The sequence below is a fragment of the Narcine bancroftii genome, chromosome 2 (assembly GCF_036971445.1).
Source record: "Narcine bancroftii isolate sNarBan1 chromosome 2, sNarBan1.hap1, whole genome shotgun sequence".
Lineage (NCBI taxonomy): Eukaryota > Metazoa > Chordata > Chondrichthyes > Torpediniformes > Narcinidae > Narcine > Narcine bancroftii.
Genome location: NC_091470.1, coordinates 118,057,945 through 118,077,881, shown reverse-complemented (window position 1 = coordinate 118,077,881; position 19,937 = coordinate 118,057,945). Strand labels below are relative to the sequence as shown.

General features: G+C 43.4%; 1 protein-coding gene across 1 annotated transcript in view; it reads left to right on the top strand.

The window, feature by feature from the left end:
- The first annotated feature begins 1,379 nt into the window (after window positions 1-1,379).
- The window catches only part of LOC138754203 (deubiquitinase DESI2), a 40,203-nt gene continuing 21,645 nt past the window's right edge, over window positions 1,380-19,937 (top strand). Inside the window, exons 1-3 of the mRNA XM_069918114.1 lie at window positions 1,380-1,446; window positions 3,788-3,860; window positions 7,325-7,418. Coding sequence (XP_069774215.1) covers window positions 1,432-1,446; window positions 3,788-3,860; window positions 7,325-7,418 — 182 coding nt within the window. The 5' untranslated portion in view covers window positions 1,380-1,431. The remainder of the gene's footprint in view (window positions 1,447-3,787; window positions 3,861-7,324; window positions 7,419-19,937) is intronic.

The window sequence follows — 19,937 nt, the reverse complement described above, 5'->3', positions numbered from 1 at the left end:
TGCTGTGGAGCAGAGGAACCCATGGATTCTGGGTCTTCACTCTTTAAAGACGGCAGACCAGTTAGACGAAGTAGTCAAGAGATTACTTGTGACGCTGCATTCATTGGTCGGGGCTTTGAATACAAGTGCTGAAAATGTCGGTGAGAGCACTCTTGGGACATTGTCTGCGGATTTGGTCACTAAGCTAGAGGAAGGATATTATAAAGTTAGAGAAAGTACAGAAGAGGTCGTTGCCAGGGTAGAGGGAAGTTGAGTTATTGTGAGAGAATGAAAAAACAACCTGTCCTGTTTTTTCTCAGATCGTAAGAGATTGAGAGGGGATCATGAGGGCATAGATAGGGTGAATAGTGACAGTCTGCTTCCTAGAGGAGGAAAATCCAAGACAAGAAGGCATAACTAGGATTTAGAAGGTGCGTGAGGAGACCCAGAGGGTGGTGGGCATAAGGAACAAGCTGCAGATACAGTGGTGGAGGCAGGTACATTGACTTCCTTTAAGAGGCACTTGGTATGGGAGGGGGTTATAAGGGCCTGGCACCGTGTGGGCAAGTGGGACTAAAGCAGGAGGACAAGTCCGTGGGGCTGTTTCTGTGCTGTAGGACTCCGTGTGAAGAAGCTGCCCTGGTCTGGATTTGACCTCAGCCATACACTGGGAAATGAAAGCTTATGCATGATATCAGTTGGAGTCAGTTCCAGGTGTGTGTGGGAGCGAAGCAAAGTGAAGTCAGTTAGAAAATATTTGAAAAGAGAAGGGCAGAACTGCTGACTGAAACTGGAGGAAATTTCCCCCAATAAAGATTGCAGAGAAAAACAGTGACTGATATTATACAGTAGATATAAGCCCCTTTTCCATTGGCATCCCAGTTAATTGACCATGCAGTTCCCGGGAGAGGAAGCCATTTGTTCTGTTTCCACGGGGCCACCTTTAACCGGGACACTGACTGCTTTTTCACTGAACGTAACTCATTCCGAGGGATTGGAGAGTTTACCTTCCAATGGAATAGATGAACGTTGTCCTTTTTCCACTAGTTTAATCAGCACGCTGACATCAACTGACGCCGGGGATACGAGTAGGGGTAGAGACCATCAATCTCCGGCGTGATTTGATGTCATTTGATGCCGTCATGCTGATTGTTTTCCTTTTCCACTGGACCCTTAATTGATTAACTCCTGTGACAAGGTGCCAGTGGAAAAGGGCCTACAGATATGTAGTAGTAGTTACACTCGGCACGCAGTGAGCGACAGAACCAGGCAGACTTGAAAGTGAGTTGAACCAACTGACTTTAATAGAACTCTCGCACATGCATTTAAATCCCTCGGAACCCAAAGACGCTTATGACCCCCGGGACCTTTATGATGTCAGCCGTTATACTGTGGGATTTCCCCTCACCCAGACCCCTCACAGTCAAATCTGCCACGGACTTGCACGTGACGATGCCTGTTGCCTGGGTGAGCTGCCACATGACCTCCCCAACCAGAACCAGCGTTAGGAGGTGTGGAGTCCATGGCCAACACCTCTTTAGTCCGTTTGGATGGGTGACCTTGTCGGCGTTGGGGTGGCACAGTCACAGGGTGTTCCAGGTTGAGCTGAGCCTGCTTGAGGTGGTCAATTGTGAAGGTCACCTCATGGCTGCTCACATTGAGGATGCACGTGGTTCTGTTCTGATGCACCACCTTGTACGGGCTCGCGTACGGCCGCTGGAGTGGAGTCTGGTGCATGCCCCTGTGGATGAGGACGCAGGCGCAGTCCCGGAGGTCCCTGGGGACAAAAGACTATGAATTTAAATTTCAGACTATGCTACGAGGTTGGGACAGGAACTAGAGTTCCTACCTTCTCTTAGAGACTTGTGAGCACTGCCACAAGGGTCTCCTCTGTGCCACGGGCCACTGACACAAACTTGCCTGGAACCATCAGTGGGGCACTGTATACCAACTCTGCCGAAGACATGACTTAGTCTTCTTTGGGAGCCATGCGGATGCCAAGAAGCACCCATGGGAGCTTGTCCACCCAATTTGGGCCTTGGAGGCACACTATCAGGTGCCGGTGGAAACACTCTACCAGGCTGTTGGACTGCAGATGGTAGGCTGTGGTGTGGTTAAGCTGGGTCCCAGGTAGCTCTGTCAGTGCCAACCATCAGCTGGACGTGAACTTCGACCCCCCCCCCCACCCCCACAGTCAGAGGTGAAGTTGGCAGGCAGGTTGAAATGTGCCACCCAGCTTGCACTGAGGGCTCTGGCACAGGTCTCTGTGGACATGTCGGTGAGCAGTACAGCTTCTGGCCACCTAGTGAACCTGTTGACCATGGTCAACGGGTATCTTTCCCTTTGGGAGACCGACAGAAGACCGATGATGTCCACATGGACATGTTCAAACCTCCTGTGCATCAGCTGGAAGGGTTGAAGGGTGGCCTTCACGTGTCTTTGGACTTTAGGCAGTGTATGCATGTCCTGGCCCAGTGTCCAATCTGCTTGCATAAGCCATGCCAAGCAAATGTATCCTCCAACAGTTGGATGATTGCCCGAATGGACGTGTAGGCCAAACCATATAGTGCATCGAAAACGTGATGCCTCCAAGAAGCTGGAATGATTGGCTAAGGTTGGCCAGCAGACAAGTCATAGAGGACCTTGCTGCCTGCTGGGCCAATGGAGACATCCTCAAGCTGCAGGCCTGAGACTGCGGTGTAGCAGGTCGTTGGTGTTTGGTCGCCTAGGTGACCACGTGCTCATGGCAGGGGAGGCCAAAAGTATGGATCAGGAGAGCCTTGATTGTTTCATTCTTGCCCACAGCTGGTGGCTGGTGTATGAAGTCAATGATGCGGCCTGCTGTTTCCTGGTCGAGTGAACCAACTACATAATAGTACTTGGTGGTGTCTGAGATGATTTGCCATGAGTCGGTTTGCCTATTGGGTGGGCGAGCACCACAATATATATAGTAAAACCCCTGGTACCTGGGGATTGGTTAAAAAAGTGAGTTTTCTTGTAACTTGAGACCCACTCTTCCAATATGGAACTAATACTACAATTTTCAATTAAGTAAAGTTCACTTTAATTCCCATTACTTACAAAATTTAAATTTAAATTCAAACCCTGGACACTGGTGCAGTGTTGTAACAGTGTTGCGCTAACCGCCACGGTAATCGTGTCACCCTTGTAATATTCCCCTCCCCTGAGTTTATAGACAAAGCCTTACTAATGCACTTAATAATATACAGATAAAGATAAAGACTCTTACTTGGCAGGGTTAAGGAGACACTTTAAAAGAGTCACCCCCAACAGTGAGCGCCATCGACGAGCTCTTCATCCAGGGCAATGCCATTTTATTCAAACACAACTTTATTCAAACAGCCTCTATGAGCAAAGCATGATCAAGGCCCTCTGCTGGCTGAATATTTGCTCCCATGTTCACCAAACGTTTATGTGTTACTTCACAGAACATTCACTTTTACGATTTTAAACTTTTATTTCAATTTTTATTATTTTTTAAATTATTTATTTTCTTCATTTGTTTGAATTCCGGATACAGACGTATGTTACACCTGTAAAATTAGCATCAGATGTTTCCAAGCTCATGATCAACTTATCTGTTCTCTGTCTGGGAATACCTTAGACAAGGTTACCCAGGAAAAAAAGGCATTGGAAAGCATCAAGCAACAATGTTATGTGTATAATGCATGGTTCGCACTGAGATATTGCAAAGTTAGGCTCACAAAGTTAGGCTGAAATGGCCTGTTACCGTGCTGAATGAAAAAGAAATCTCACTGATGCACTTATTTTCATTTGTGTTTTGCAGTATTGGATTAACGAGTACACATCCACACTTGGAATCGGAGTCTTCCATTCTGGTATTGAGGTATATGGAAGAGGTAAGCGCTGAGACATTGCCCTGTCTACCACATGGCTCCACCTCCTTTATTCACAGCTCAACCCTTCGACGGAAATACCAGAAGATTATCCTCATCAGAATTAATATTTCAATTCAGTTTTTTTTTCTCTATTTTTTGAACATTATTGACTCAAAAATTTAAAAGGTCATTATTACACTGTGTGGTGCACTGTAACAGAATCAGACACACACAAGGTAAAGATTGTACAACAGGCTTCCACAGAGCCAGGCTAGCTGTAGCTGCAGTAATTCTTTTTGAGGTTGGCGCAGGCTTATATCCCGGAGGGTGATTGACACCAGACCGGGTGGGGCTTGGTCCATTCAGGTCGACTGATTGACAGCCGGCCAGGTGTAGTCCTGTCCCCTTTACTCTCCTGCAGGTACAGAGGTTGCCCCCTGCAGTAGGCCGGTGATGTACCACCACACACTGCTTTTTGGAAAATATATTGGATATTGTCGTAAAATTGATGGAGTCCATGGGAACATTGGCATTGTTGACAGAATTAAGAAATTATGGAATGCATTCATCTCATGACGTTAAAGATGTGCACACATATCCCTTTCAAAGCTTGGCGCCTCTCTCAACTCTTCCTAACACCTTTAACTACAACTAACATCAGGCTGCTTTCAGCTTGCTCTTGATAAAGGGTCCCAACCTGAAATGTTTCTGCCCACCGTTGCTGCTTGACCCGTTGAGTTTGCTCAAGCATCTGGTGGACTTTGTGTTTCCTTTTAAAAGCTGCTCTTTATTTTCCCATTTCGCGTGTTGAAGATCACAGCCCAGCCTGTCCGGTCATGAACCATGGCACTGAAACATCTCAGTCCTTCCATTGCACGTCCCCTGCTGAGTTGTTATGCTATCTTTCCATTGTTTTATTGAGACATGACAGGAAGATTTGGAAACCACCTAAAACACAAAACTTCCCCCAAATTGTGCGTTGAGTGCATGTCTGAGGAGGGATTTCACTCCTTTTTTTTTGAAGACTTTATTTAAAATTTTATAACATGAATACAATAGAGAATTACATTTAAAGAAAAATTTAAAAAAATTAAAATGGTATGATTACAATATTACATCAGAAAACTACACAAAATAACCCCCCCCATTAATTGTAACACAATATTAGTAATCTAACTTAAAATTAGTCCAGCCCTCCCCCCCCCAAATAAAGAGTGAAGAGTTAATAAAATTAACAATATTATATATGGAAAAAAATACCCACTTACAGAAAAAGAGATAAAACTTGACCTAAAAAAATTCTAACAACAAAAAAAATTTTATCAATACTAAAATATCACGCTTAAACATATATTTAAATCAAACTTAAATGCATATAATTAGCAAACAGAGTCCACTTTAACTTATAAAAAGACATCTTATCCTGAATTGAAAAAGATATCCTTTCCATAGTCAAACAAAATTTCATCTCCAAATACCACTTATCTAAAGGTAATATATTTTTATCTTTCCAAGTAAGTGCTGTACATTTCTTAGCCACGACTAAAGCTAAATAGATAAAGGAAATCTAACAATCCTCTAAACCTAAATCAATTAATGATTGCATGTTCCCTAATAAAAATATATCGGGATCTAATACAAGATGGATATTATATAAACTGTTAAAAATAGATTGAATACCTTTCCAAAACTGTTGCAATCGATCACAAAGCCAAACAGTATGCAAAAAAGTATTGGCCGTCTGATCACATCGAAAACAAGAATCCAACTTACTAAGACCAAATTTTTTTAATTTCTCCAGCGTTAAATATAGCTGATGAATAAAATTATAATTAATCATCGCTAGTCTAGTGTTAATTAATTTCCGAATACTATTCTGACAAATTTCCATCCAAGCTTCTTCAGCTATTTTATGTCCTAAATCTTTTTCCCATTTCAACTTATCTTTATCCCAGTCAATTTCTTGTAAAATACAATACAAATCAGATATATATCCCTTTTTTGGTATTGGAAGTACATATTCTTCAAAACTAGATTCAGGTAATAAAATCATATGTTGACCACATAACTCTTTTACAAAAGATCTTAATTGATAATATACAAATATAGAATTTCCACTAATACCATATTTCCTTTGTAATTCGTCAAAGGAACAAAAACAACCCTCAGAAAAACAATCAGATAAATTTTTTATTCCCTTCTTTTCCCATTGTTTCAAAGTGGCATTGGAGACCGTAAAAGGAATAAGTTGATTATTATATAATGGCAATCTTCCAAAATATATATTTTTAAGTCCCAATTTTTTAAGTTTACTTGTCCATAAATTCAATAAATGTTTCAATATTGGCACATCGTAAGTTCGTAGTAAATTTTTATTCCATCGAAACAAAAACTCATGAGGAAATCTTTCTAAAATAACCGCCATTTCTATCTTTACCAAACTAGGTGGGTCGTCCATATTCATTAATGCACTAAGAAATTTAAATTGAGCTGCTTCGTAATAATGCTGAAAATTCGGTAATCTTAAACCTCCAAATTGAAAATCCCACATCAATTTTCTCATTGCTACTCTTGGAAATTTTCCCTTAAGAATTCTCTAATCGCTTTATATAAGTCCTTAAAAAAACTTTTTAAAAAAAAAATAAGGAATTGATTCAAAGAGATATTGTATTCTAGGAAAAATATTCATTTTTATGGTATTAATCCTCCCTAGTAAACCCAAAGGTAGATCCCTCCACCTAATCAAATCTAATTTAATCCTTTTTATTAAAGGAAGATAATTAATTGAGTATAATTCTTGAAATTTCATATTAACATTAATTCCTAAATATTTAATTTGTGTAGTCCACTTCAAATTTGTAATATTTTTATACACTGAATAATCATCTTTACAAATTGGCAAAATTTCACTTTTAGCCCAATTTATTTTATAACCAGATCATTGGCCATAAATTTCTAAACATTCTTAAATTGCAGGTAAAGAAGTATCCGGATCCACCAAATGTAATAAAACATCATCAGCAAATAAATTAATCTTGTATTCCTCATTCAGAACTCCTATACCTTTAACATTTTCATTTTGACGTATTAATTGTGCTAAAGGTTCAATAACTATAGTAAATAAAGCAGGTGACATTAGGGTTAGGGTTAGGTATTTGGCCATTAACAGCAATTCTAGCCTTTGGGCTATTATATAAAGCCTTTATCAATCCAATAAATGAAGAACCAAAACTAAATTTCTCAAGTACTTTGAACAGAAACTTCCATTCCACTCTATCAAAAGCCTTTTCTGCATCCAATGAAACCACTATTGGATAATTCAACTGAAATTTAGATTTATTTATCAAGGTTATTAACCCTAAAATATTATCTGACGCATACCTATTTTTTATAAATCCTGTTTGATCACCATGTATAAGGGATTTCACTCCTGTTGACCCTTTGGTGCAGTTATTCTTCTTTTCTCTCTCTGTTCTCTTGGCCAGAGTACGCTTATGGGGGCCATCCCTACTCCTTCAGTGGAATATTCGAGATCACCCCTGGAAACGCTGCTGAGTTGGGAGAAACATTTAAATTCAAGTAAGGACTAATCAAAGTAAGCAATATAAATGCACTCTTGTGCAAACCTGAGGCACAAGCATGTCGTAAATTGCAAATGACAAAAGTAGTGGCGGGAGAGGAACCAGCTCAAAGAATAATCCATCCCGGTGGATTGGTTACAATATTTACTTTGTCAATCCCTCTAGAGCCAGCCGCTACATCTTTCTGTACAGTGAGTGAATGAGCCGGTTCACGCTTGGGTTGTTAAACCATTCAAGTTAATAGCATTTGACAAACCACCCCTTCATTTCACTGCAGCGTATTTCGATTTGCACATGGGCAGCTCCTGGGCGAGGCAGCTGTTATTTTAAACTACGTATAAGAGCAATATTATTTTGAATTTTATGCATTTAGACATGCAGCACAGTATCAGGCAATTTCAGACCATGAGTCCGTGTCGTCCATTTACATCCCATTGACTTACACCCCTGGTATATTTTGAATGGTGGGTGAAAACTGGGGAAAACTCATGCAGACACAGGGAGAATGTACGAATGCATTATTCGAACCCCAGCTCTGATCACTGGTGCTGTGGCTACACCAACTGGGCCGCCCAGTGTGCATTTGGAGCTCTAACATTGGGTGCCTTGTTATTGCTTTGTGGGAAGGGGTTTGGTTACAGTAAATGACTCAGTTTGAAGGTCTCTTCACAGCTTTGGGTTTTAAGGCTTGGACTGGAGGTCTGAACTCATGAACCAGCCCAGCTGCACCTTGCATCCATGGATCGATCAGAACGATCTCAGTCAGTAATGAAAGCAATGCTGACAGTCACCAAGCCACCTAGGGATAGACCCGGCAAACACATGCAAGTCACATGTGGGCAATCAGCTTGCATGAGGCATTAGGTTCCCAGTGTACAGGTGATCCCCTACTTACGATGGTCCAACTTATGATTTTTCGAAGTTCCGATGTTCCAAATCCATACTTTCAATTTTGAATTCTGATCTATTTCCGTGTTTGCCATATGCAGCACGCTACTCTCTCATGATGCTGGGTGATGGCAACATCCCGTGAGAGTAACATATAGCATACTTCATGCCCAGGGTGCTTTCATCTGTGTACATTAATGTGTGGAAAAAAGGTATCTTACATTTAATTATAATATGGGGTAGGTGCGGTATTCTTTTCTGACTTACGATGGTATGTAAGCTGAGAAGCAATTGTATCTGGAAATGAAGTATCTCCATGGAATGTGGAGAAGTGTGTGTTTCTCCACAGCAGGACCAACAACATTCAGAGCCTCTTCGAGGAGATCTGTAGAGGAATGGAGGAGGGGAATGAAGAGGAGAAGATCAAGGGGGTTGCCAAGGCTCCATCCAATGCATCCCCAGCAGTGTACGATGCTCTAAGGATACTTGGTACATCCTGGTTATCCTGAGTTTCTACAGTGTATGCTCCAGCAACACCCACCTTGCTTGTGTGCCCCACAGTGACTTTAATAAAATCAGCCAAAATTTTCTAACAAACCAACTCCCTACTTTCCTCCTGACTCCACCCCAACTGACACCATCACCAATGGGCTTGTTATTCCTCTCCTTCCACAATTAGGAGTAGAAACAGGCATCACAGTTTTAGTTTACGGTGCATGGACCAGTCAGCGTCCTAGAGTCTCATGGCATAGAAACTTCTGCCCCACGTCCACGATGACTACACTTGTCTCATTTGCCTGTGCCTGGCCCATAACTCTCAGACAGTCTACACCTCTGCTGGGTGCCCAGATGGTGGAGCAAAATGTTACTATCGTTTGGTCACAATCAGACAAAACCAGGGCAAGTTGTGCCTCAAGTGGCAAATCCTCCATGAACAGTCCATCTCCTGTTTAGGGTAGTCTAGCTCCATGGTCCAAAGTGTCTGTAAAGCTGTTGATTTTTTCCTCTCAATTTCCACCTGGATTCTTCTGTGGTGTAGAAGGGGAGGTTCTCCATCCGGGTCCGAAAGGGAGTTGCAGCTGAGCCAGTCAGGGTGGGAGGTCGGAGCAGATTGTGTGAATGGGGAGGTGCAGTCCAATACCTTACAGGTTTACTGCTCTGCATGTGGCTCTTTCAGTACACTGGACAGAGAAAAGAGTTGGTCATTGCAAGACTGAACCATAGAACAAAGGCTTTTCGGCCAATCCAGTCTGTGCCAAACTATTATTCTGCCTGCTCCCAATGACCTGCACCCACAAAACCATCGAATACTACTGCACAGAAACAGGGCCTCCAGGTTTTTTTTTAAATTTATTTTTATTTTTCACACTATGAACCATATTAACCAAAATACACACATACATTTCCCTCTTGAATATACATAGTTTCATTTTCTCCCCTTTCCCCCCTTCCCTTCCATCCCTCCTTCCCACCCCCTCCCTATCCACTAAACGTTCAACATATACGATACATTAAACCCATTAAACAATGTCATCACACAATAAACATAAACAAGAAAATTGTGTCATCTACTTTCACACACTGGGTCAGTTCATTTCGTCTTCTTCTCATTCTGTCATTTTAGGCGGTGGAGGTGTGCGGTAGGCCCTCTCTGTTGTGTCCCATGTACGATTCCCAAATTTGTTCGAATACTGTGACGTTATTTCTTAAATTATATGTTATTTTTTCCAATGGAATACATTTATTCATTTCTATGTACTATTGCTGTACTCTCAGGCTCTCTTCTGATTTCTAGGTTGACATTATACATTTTTTTGCTACAGCTAAGGCTATCATAATAAATATTTTTTTGTGCTTCATCCAAATTGAAGGGCCTCCAGGTCTTGAGATCAGATTTCAGATTTATTGTCAGGGAACATACATGACATCACATACAAGCAGAATTACTACTAATTGGTAGTGTAAAAAATAAACTATACATGGCGTGAACATGTAAACAAATAAAAGAACTGTAAACAGATAATGAATGTAAACAAACTGACTGTGCAATACTGAGAGAACAAAAAGAAAATCAATAAAGCGCATAAGTAAGAGTCCTTAAATGAGTCCCTGATTGAGTTTCTTGTTGAGGAGTCTGATGGTGGAGGGGTAGCCGCTGTTCGAGGTAACAGCTGTTCCTGAACCTGGTGGTGCGAGTCTTGTGGCACCGATACTTCTTTCCTGATGGCAGCAGTGAGAATGGACTGTGTGCTGGGTGGTGTGGATTGTTGATGATTGCTGCTGCCCTCTGACGGCAGCATTCCCTGTAGATGTTCTCAATAGTGCAGAGGATTTTGTTTGTGATGTCCTGGGATGTGTTCACTACCGTTTGGAGGGCTTTACCCTTAGGGGTACTGGCGCTTCCATACCAGACCGTGATGCGCCCGATCAGCACCCTTTCCACCACACATCTGTAGAAATTTGCCAGGATTTCTGGTGTCATACCAAACCTCCGCAAACTCCCGAGGAAGTAGAATCGCTGATGTACTATATTCACAATGCCCTTAGCATGTTCTGTCCAGGAAAGATCCTCTGAGATAGTGACTCCGAAAAACTTACATTTGCTCATCCCCTTCACCTCTGATCCCCCAATGATCACTAGATCATACACCTCTGGTTTTCCCTTCCTGAAGTCAACAATCAACTCCTTGGATTTGGTGACACTGATTGTGAGGTTGGTGCACCATTAAGCCAAGTTTTCAATCTCTCTCCTGTATCCTGACTCATCCCCTTCCTTTATACAACCCACTACTCTGGTGCCGTCGGCAAATTTGTAGATAGTGTTATGGTCATACCAAGCCACGCAGTTGTAGGTGTAAAGTGAGTAGAGCAGGGGGCTAAGAATGCCGCCCTGTGGTGCTCCGGTACTGATGGAAATTGTGGAGGAGATGTTCTTACTAATCCTCATTGATTGTGGATGGGAGGAGAGGAAATCCATGATGGTTTTAAAGCTCTGGGGATGACCATCATCGAGGCATGGTGTTTCTTTCCTACCTTCAACAACGATGATTGGTTCTGCACAGAGATCATCTGTATTCACTATCAAACACATGTATTTGTTATATAGTCAGGATAATGTGAACTATTTTGTAACCACGTAAGAATACACCCTTCTCACTGTAGTACCCATAGTGCACCACTGTGGGGTGTATGTATATGTATATGTGAGAGTGTGAAAAGTTTTCTGAGATGGTGAAAGGCATCAGTAAGTAAAGTCTCTTCTTTTATTTGAATCTTGCAACTCTAAATTATTTAAGAAGCCTCCCAATTAACACAGAGACATAACATGGTGGCAGCAGTATAAGATAGCAGGAATAAAGCTGTACAATTGATTGTAAGTCACTGAAATATGAAGGGGAAGAAGAGAAAAATCATTACTGAAAGAAAATGTCTGGGGCAACGCAGTTCATTCAGTGACGGACAGGGAGGCTGAAGACATCGTGGAATCATTTAAAAAGTTTCACCAGAAGTGCAATTTACCATTCAAAAGCTATTTTAAAAGTGCAAAAACAGAGGAGAAGGTCAGTTATTTACTTCTCTGGACAGGGGAGCGAGGCCTGGACTTATTTAATAGCTGGGAGCTTACAGAGGGGGAGAAAAATGATCCAGAGCAGATATTTCCAAATTTGCATCTCACCTTCAACCCAGGTCTAATCATAGAATTAACACCATGAATTTCAAGGCTTAATGCAAGAGACTGATGAAACTGTTGATAACTTCCTCACTAGACTAAAAATTGTTGCTACAAAATGCAGATTGAATAATATAGAGGAACGTTTAGTTGATCAACTAATATGGAGGAGTGCCCATCCTGAAGTGCAAGAGTCTCTTATCGGGAAGGATAGCTTGAAGCTGGCCAAAGATATAGACACAGCCAGAACCTTCGAAGCCACGAGGCCACAAATGAAATCCCTATCTATGAAGACCCACCCACAGCAATGAGAAAGAAGGTTTGATCCTATAAAGAATAATCAGAAAAGTGAAAACCACCCCCCCCCCAAGACCTGCAGGAAGGGCAGCAGACAGCACCCCTTCGTGACCGAAACAAATGCCCCACATACGGTTCTGAATGTACAGCCTGTGGTAAAGCAAACCACTGGGCGAAGCTGTGCAAGTCAGGTGTGAAGAAAACAGTAATACCGGTGAAGAAAAACGACAAGAAGAAGATCCACCACATCAAAGGAAACAACAATGAGGACTCCGACACCCAAATACTGGACATAGAATCCATACACCTTCATGAGATGTCGGGTGAGATGAAAGAAGGAAGCAAGTTGCACACAAGGATCCAAATAGAGAGTACAATCCAGAACAAGCCCATGATATTTAACCTAACGGTGAAGCTGGAGACTGGATCACAAAGCAACGTCTTTACACTCAGACCCTACCGCCAGATGTTCCCAGAGAACATAATAAAAGGGAATCCAAAAGACAGTGCATCGGAAACAGCAAATGTCACATTAACAGCCTATGGTGGAGCCATGATCAAGCAGCCAGGGAGAGCTAAGATCAATGGCCACCATAAGGGAAAAGAACATCCTCTGTACATTCTACGTGGTAGATGCAGATGGACCAGTGGTTCTAGGTCTGGATGACTGCTGAGAGTTGCAATTGATCTCTGTCATCTATGAGATGCAGCTGAAGAAGATTTCCAAAAGGATCAACAGAGACACTCCATTAGAGAATTGATGTCCAGTCACAGACAAGGCTGAGCTCATGAACATGTACCTGGAATACTTTGATGATTCAGTTGGATGCTTTGAAGACTTTGAATATCACATCCCCATAGATCTAAGCTGCAAACCAGTCGTCCAGGCTCCAAGGGAAGGTCCATTGGAGGTGAAGAAGAAGCTGAGGCAAGAAAGGATGCAGGTCATGGCCAAAGTGACCGAGCCGACTGACTGGGTAAATTCCATAGGGTCAATGAAAAGCCAAATACCCGCTTGAGAATAAAAGACTTAAATCAAGAAATAAAGAGAGGTCAATACCCAACACTGACACTAGAAGTCATCACAGTGGAACTAACAGAATCCAAACTCTTCAGCAAGCTAGGTGCTAAGAATGTGAAACTAGATGAGGAATCAACACTACCAACAATGTTCAATACTCCATTTAGTCATTACAAGTCTCTGCGACTACCTTTCGGCCCAACAGAAGATCGATGAGACCTACAGAGGGTGTAAAGGTACCGTTGGCATCACCAACGACATCCAGAGTTTTGGCAGAGATGGAAACGGTAATGATCTTCATCTACACGAGGACAAGAGGAGCTGGAATTAAACTTAATGCAGACAAATGCATTATAAAGGAGAAAGAATGCCAATTCTTTGGAATGGTGTCCACTCCTAATGGGGTAAAGCCAAGCCCCAGAGAAGGTTAAAGCTATTGCCGTGATGGAGCACCCAAAAGACAAAAAGGAACTCAGAATTTTCCTTGGGTTGGTCCAATACACGAGTTCCTTCACATATGTCAGACTACACAGCAAACATTAGAGAATTGCTGAAGGAAAGCGTGGAATTTCACTGGTCACCATCACATCAGAGGAGTTTTGACCAGCTCAAAGAAATAATATGCAGAGAAGTGGAGTTGAGATACTATGATAGAGACAAAGTCCTCACTCTGCAAGGAGATGCACCTAACAGAGGTCTTGGTGCAGTATTGGTATAAAAAGGAAAATCAAAAGCTTTTGCCTCAAAAGCACTAACAACAGCAGAGATCAGATATGGCAATATTGAGAGAAAGCTGTTGGTGGTCATATAGAGATAAAGAAAGTTTCACAAGTTTCTGTAAAGAAGAAAGTTTGTAGTGGAAAATGATATTCACCCACTGGAACACATCCAGAGAAAAAAACCTAAACAAGGCACCAACGAGACTGTAGAGATCACTTCTATGACTACAATGCTACGTTTTTGACTTAAAATACATCCCATGCCTGAGATACCTTGTCATGACATTCCCTGAATTAAAAATATGAAATGGAAGACATGGGGATTAAGATACATCTTCTCATCAGTGTGACCAGTAATAAATTAAACCAGATCCGAGAAGAAACCAGTAAGGACGATATGTTGAAAATGGTTTCTCAACAAGTCATACAAGGATGCCAGAGAGGATAAAGCAGATACAGCCTTCAATTCGTCAATATTGGTCTATCAGAGATGACATATTGTTGGAGAATGGGGTTCTGCTGGCTGGGAAGATTATATCTGAAAAAATGCAGGAAGATATTCTCCAGAAAATACATGGGAATGGAGAAATGCAAACTCAGAGTGAAGTCAGCCATGTACTGGACTGGTATTTACAAAGACATTGAAAATATGGTGGCTACATGTCAAATATGCCAAAAGTACAGAAACACACAACAAAAAGAGGAAATGAATTCCACAAAAGTACCTGCCAGGCCACGGCACACAGTGGGAGCAGACTTGTTCACCGAGAATCAAGAGTGGTATTTAATAGTAGCCTGTTACTACTCTAAGTTACCGTTCATCAAAAGGGTGAAAGACCTGAGAGCATCAACTTATCACCTCAGAAACGAGATCGCAAAGACAGGAGGTCATAGGTGGAGAAGGGAGGGAGGGCACTGCAGCAAGCGGGAGGAGAAGGGATGGCTCAGTAAATAGAGACCTGACAGGGAGGAAGGGAGAGCAGGTTAGCTCATTCCCTAAACAATGGCAGTGCTGTTCAAGCCAGGTAGGCTGCTGATAGACCCTGTATCCCCCGACACAGCAGACGAGTTCACATACTAGTTAGACTGCTTCCAGGCCTACCTGAACATGACCAGAGATGTCTTCCACGCCAATGAACTTAGGAGGTCCGCACCTGTTTCCAGGCTAGGAACATCAGGGACTGCACTACATATGATGCTGCCATCGATGCTTTGAAGCCTTGGTACCTGAAGTCATAAAATTAGGTCTTAGCGAGGCACTGACTCATTCTACATTACCAACAGCCTGGAGAGACCATCGATGACTCCCTGCTGGATCTGTGGATGCTTGCCAAAAAGTGCAGGTACGAAGTGGCTGCGGGCCATGTTCGTGAGGAAGAACAGATCCGGGACACTAGTCGCGGGAGTCCACTCAAGGTACGAGGCAGCGACTGCTCGAGTCGGGAAAGAAGGACATGGCTGGTCATGATGAACTGGCCAAATCATTGGAACAGGCCTAGCTCGAGAATGACAACCTCAAAGCTAATGAGCTCAGTTGCCCAGGTGACCCCTTCCAAAGACCGGCTGCTCCCACTACCCCAGCCCTAACGGCTCCTGCTTCCCATGCTAGGGAGCACTCCCGCGTTGGGGAGTGCTTTTTCTCTGGCAAGAGCCAGCATCCCTGATCTCGTCCGGCTAAAGACTTAGTTTGCTCCAGCTGTGGCATGAAAGGACATTGGGCGAAGGTTTGCCATGTGAGGGGAAGCCCAGGGAAGTCCACGGCCTGCCTCACTCCCAGATCTGATTCTAGCCCTAAGCCATTGACCCCAAATTCACCTGAATCCACTTGCTGCGCTACACTCTGAAGAAGTGTGGTGGTGAGAAAATGGTGCAAAAAGGCTCGGCAGCCATCTTGCCACAACTCAAATTCAAACACAGTGCCATCATCATCAAAGGAGGAAGGAGGGCGGCCATCTTGCTGCGCCATGAGGTCGATGCCATCTTACCCACGCAGGTGAACCCAGGATGGTAGGTGCCACTTTAATGAGGAGTATGGAGACTCTGGGGTCCTAGTCATGATCATTCTAGATCAGGACAGACCTCACCATAGTTACTCCATAGTGAATGTGAAGGTAAATGGACATTCCACTAAATGCCTATTCACACGGGCTCTACTGAAAGCTTCATAGGTTCACAGAATATGCAAAAATACAACCTAAAGGTGTATCCTTCAAATTATCACGTATTCCTTGCATCTCATTCGCACTCTACGTGTGTATGTACTTGATCAATTGTGTTCTCTGGTGCTGTTGGGTCTGGACTTCCTGTGTCACCTTAAATGCATGACCTTGGAGTATTCTGGTCCCCTTCCCCTGTAAAAGTTTGGAACAGAAGGCCCCTAAAATCAGAATCCACATGCAGCCTCTCCACACTGAATATCGACCCGCCCCCCCCCCCCCCCTTCCCGAATCTGTCCCCAGACTGCAAACCTATTGCTACCAAGAGCAGGAGGTACAGTACAGCAGACCAAGACCTTATAATGTCATTAAACCTAGCACTAGCCTGTGGAGAGTGCAAGTGGTAGTGGTAAAAGGGGAAAACAAGTCCAGGCTAGTAATTGACTATAGTCAAACTATTAATCAGTATACATTCCTGAACGCATACCCCCTCCCTTGTATTTTGGACATAGTGAATGATATTGCGCAGTATCAGGACTATTCGACCATCAACCTGAAAGGTGTTTATCACCAGCTGCCAATCCATTCTGAAGACCATCCATACATGGCATTTGAGGCTAACAGTCATCTCTATCAATTCCAGAGGGTCCCTTTCAGGATCACTAACATGGATTTTTTATTCCAGAGGCAGATGGACAGAATGGTGGATGAGTATGGGTTGAAGGCTACCTTCCCCTACCTTGATAATGTCACCATCTGTGGCCACACTTTGGAGGATCATGACACCAACCTCCAGTGTTTTCTCCATGTGGCGAAAGCCCTGAACCTCATATATAACTCTAGCAAGTATGTCTTCAGGACTACACATCTGGCTATCCTTGGCTACAAGGTGGAGAATGGTATCATTGACCCCAACCCTGATAGGATACACCCCCTGTTAGAGCTCCCCCTCCACAGGACCATGAAGGCTTTGAGGAGATACCTGGGGTTTTTTCATATTATGCACAGTGGATCCCTCAATATGCTGATAAGGTTTGCCCTCTCTTAAAAGCCACTAATTTCCCCCTCTCGGCTAAATCCCAAACGGCTTTTAAATACCCCTGAATTGTATTGTGAACGCCGCCATGCATGTGGTGGATGAGAATGTACCTTTCCAAGTGGAAAGAGATGCTTTGTATGTAGCCCTGATCGCCATCCTCAAACAGGCAGGTGGCCAGCTTCATTCTTCTCTCAGACTTTACAAGGCCACGAGCTCTGAAACCCATCTGTGCAAAAGGAGGCTCAGGCCATTGTAGAAGCTGTGAGGTACTGGCTGGTAGGAAATTTACTCTCCTCACTGACCAGTGCTCGGTTGCATTTATGTTTAATAACGTCAAGCGGGGCAAAATCAAAAATGACAAGATTGCTACGTGGAGGATCGAGCTCTTCACCTACAATTATGACATTGCTTATTGACCAGGAGCTCTTAATGACCCTCCAGATGCCTTATCCAGAGGAAACTGTGCCTCTGCATACACAGGGCAACTGCAGTCTCTGCAATAATGAGCTCTGCCATCCAGGGGTTACCCACATGGCTCATTTTGTCAAGTCCCGCAATCTGCCCTTCTCTATGGAAGATGTCAGGAAAATGAACAGGTCTTGCCAGGTCTGCGCGGGGTGCAAGCCGGACTTCTACCACCCCACAAGGTGCACCTGATCAAGCTATCCAGGCCCTTCAAGTGGCTCAGTGTCGATTTTAAGGGACCTCTCCCCTCCACGAACAGGAACACTTTCTTTCTCTCTATCATTGATGAGTCCTCCCACTTCTCATTTGCCATCCCATGTCTAGACACATCCACTTCGTCAGTCATAAAGGCCCTAGATTCCCCCATTTTCACCCTATTTGGGTATCCTGGCTATACATAGTGACCAGGGTGAAGGGCTAAGTCAGTACCAGCGTCCAGCAGAACTACTAGCTACAACCCCCAGGGGAATGGGCAGGTTGAAAAGGAGAATGCCACAGCCTGGAAAGCTGTCAAACTGGTCCTTAAGTCAAGAGGCCTTCCAGACTCACACTGACAGGAAGTCCATTCCATCCAGTTGCTACTATGTACCAAGACCAACGCTACTCCTCATGAGCTCCTATTCAATTTCGAGAGAAAGTCGCCATCGGAAACTACACTCCCAACCTGGCTCACCACTCCTGGTCTAGTCCTTCTCAGGAGGAGAAGCAAGACCCACAACATGGTGGAAAGGGTGAAACTGCTCCACGGCAATCCCATGTACGCCTATGTAGAGTACTTGGATGGCAGGGAGGACACAATTTCTATCAGGGATCTGGCACTGCCGGAACAGAGGATCTGTTGCCTCAAGTGCCCTGCGAGCCATGGAGCTCATTCTCACCAGCCCCAGTCAGGGCCCCCGGATCTGGTTCAGGAGGAAAGTGCATCCCCCTCAACTGTAGAGCCGGAGACCCAGCCCGCCTCTTCTCCCTCACAAGGGGACCAGGAGACCCAAAGGTGCCCAAGGCCCTCCTGTGCTTAGGTGCTCCACCAAGATCTCCAGACCCCCTGATCGCTTAAATTTGTAAATTTGTAAATAACAATTTTTTTCTGAACCCATGTTCTCTGTCTTCATCCACAGACTCTAATTCTGCACAAAGGGGTAAATGTAGTGAACTGAGATTGACTGGTGGTATGTTGTACTGATGGCTGACCACCTACCCATACATAACCCTGGTTTCTTGCCTAAACCTGAGCCCTTCAGAAGACCACTGTAAGACCCTACCCTCAGTTACAAGATAATAAAAGTGTATATTCTCCCTCCACTCGTGAGAGCTTTTAATCATGTTACACTAGCTAACCATGCTGCCTTATCAACATTTATAGAATCTTGAGGGGCATAATTCACCTTATCTATTATCTGATCAAAAGATTCTATCCCATTGGCTGATCATAATTCACTCTTAATAAATCCATGCAGGTTTGCCTTATCAAAGTATTTCCCCTCAGGCAATACTTGTTCCTGTCTCACATCATCATCACTGAAAGATTTCCCATCTTTTCTTCCTATTTAGACCATGCAGAAAGCATTTACTGGTGCTCATTTCAGTTTTATCTCTCACAAAATTGATTGCCTTTCTATTGTTCGTCAGCCCCGTGAAGATTCGAACCCAGTGGTACTCGTCCTTTTTCCTTCCACTCACCTCCCACTTTAAGTAATCCCTATGCCATCTCTGTGATTAGTAAGGTGGGAGGTGAGTGGAAAGAAAAAGTTTGAAAACCACTCTTTTAATCGTACCTCATTGACTCGTTATGTGTATGGTTTCAGAACTCCAAAGGAAATGGGCCACTGAAAATATTTCAGTGACAATTGGGTCTCGAGCAGAGATTCTCCACCTTCCCTTCCCACTCACCTCCCACCTTAAGCAATCCCTTACTCATCACAGAGCCCCGATAACAGAGATATTATTTAAAGTGGTATGTGAGTGGAAAGAAAGAGGTTGAGAACCACTGCTCTCAATGTTGCCTCAGGTCCAATTCCCGGTTTAAAAACATTTATTGAACTTTGATTTTGATTCCAGCCTTGCTCTTTGGTTTGGGATTAACTTTGCAAATCCGACCTTTCTCTGGGGGTGATTTCATAGAGATGTACAAAATGATAAGAGGAATAGATGGGGTGGATACAAAGAGTTCTTTGCCCAGAGTAGGTGAATTATTAACCACAAGATGTAAGTTTAAGTTGGGGGGGGGGTAAGATTTAACAGGAACCCAAGAGGTATCTTTTA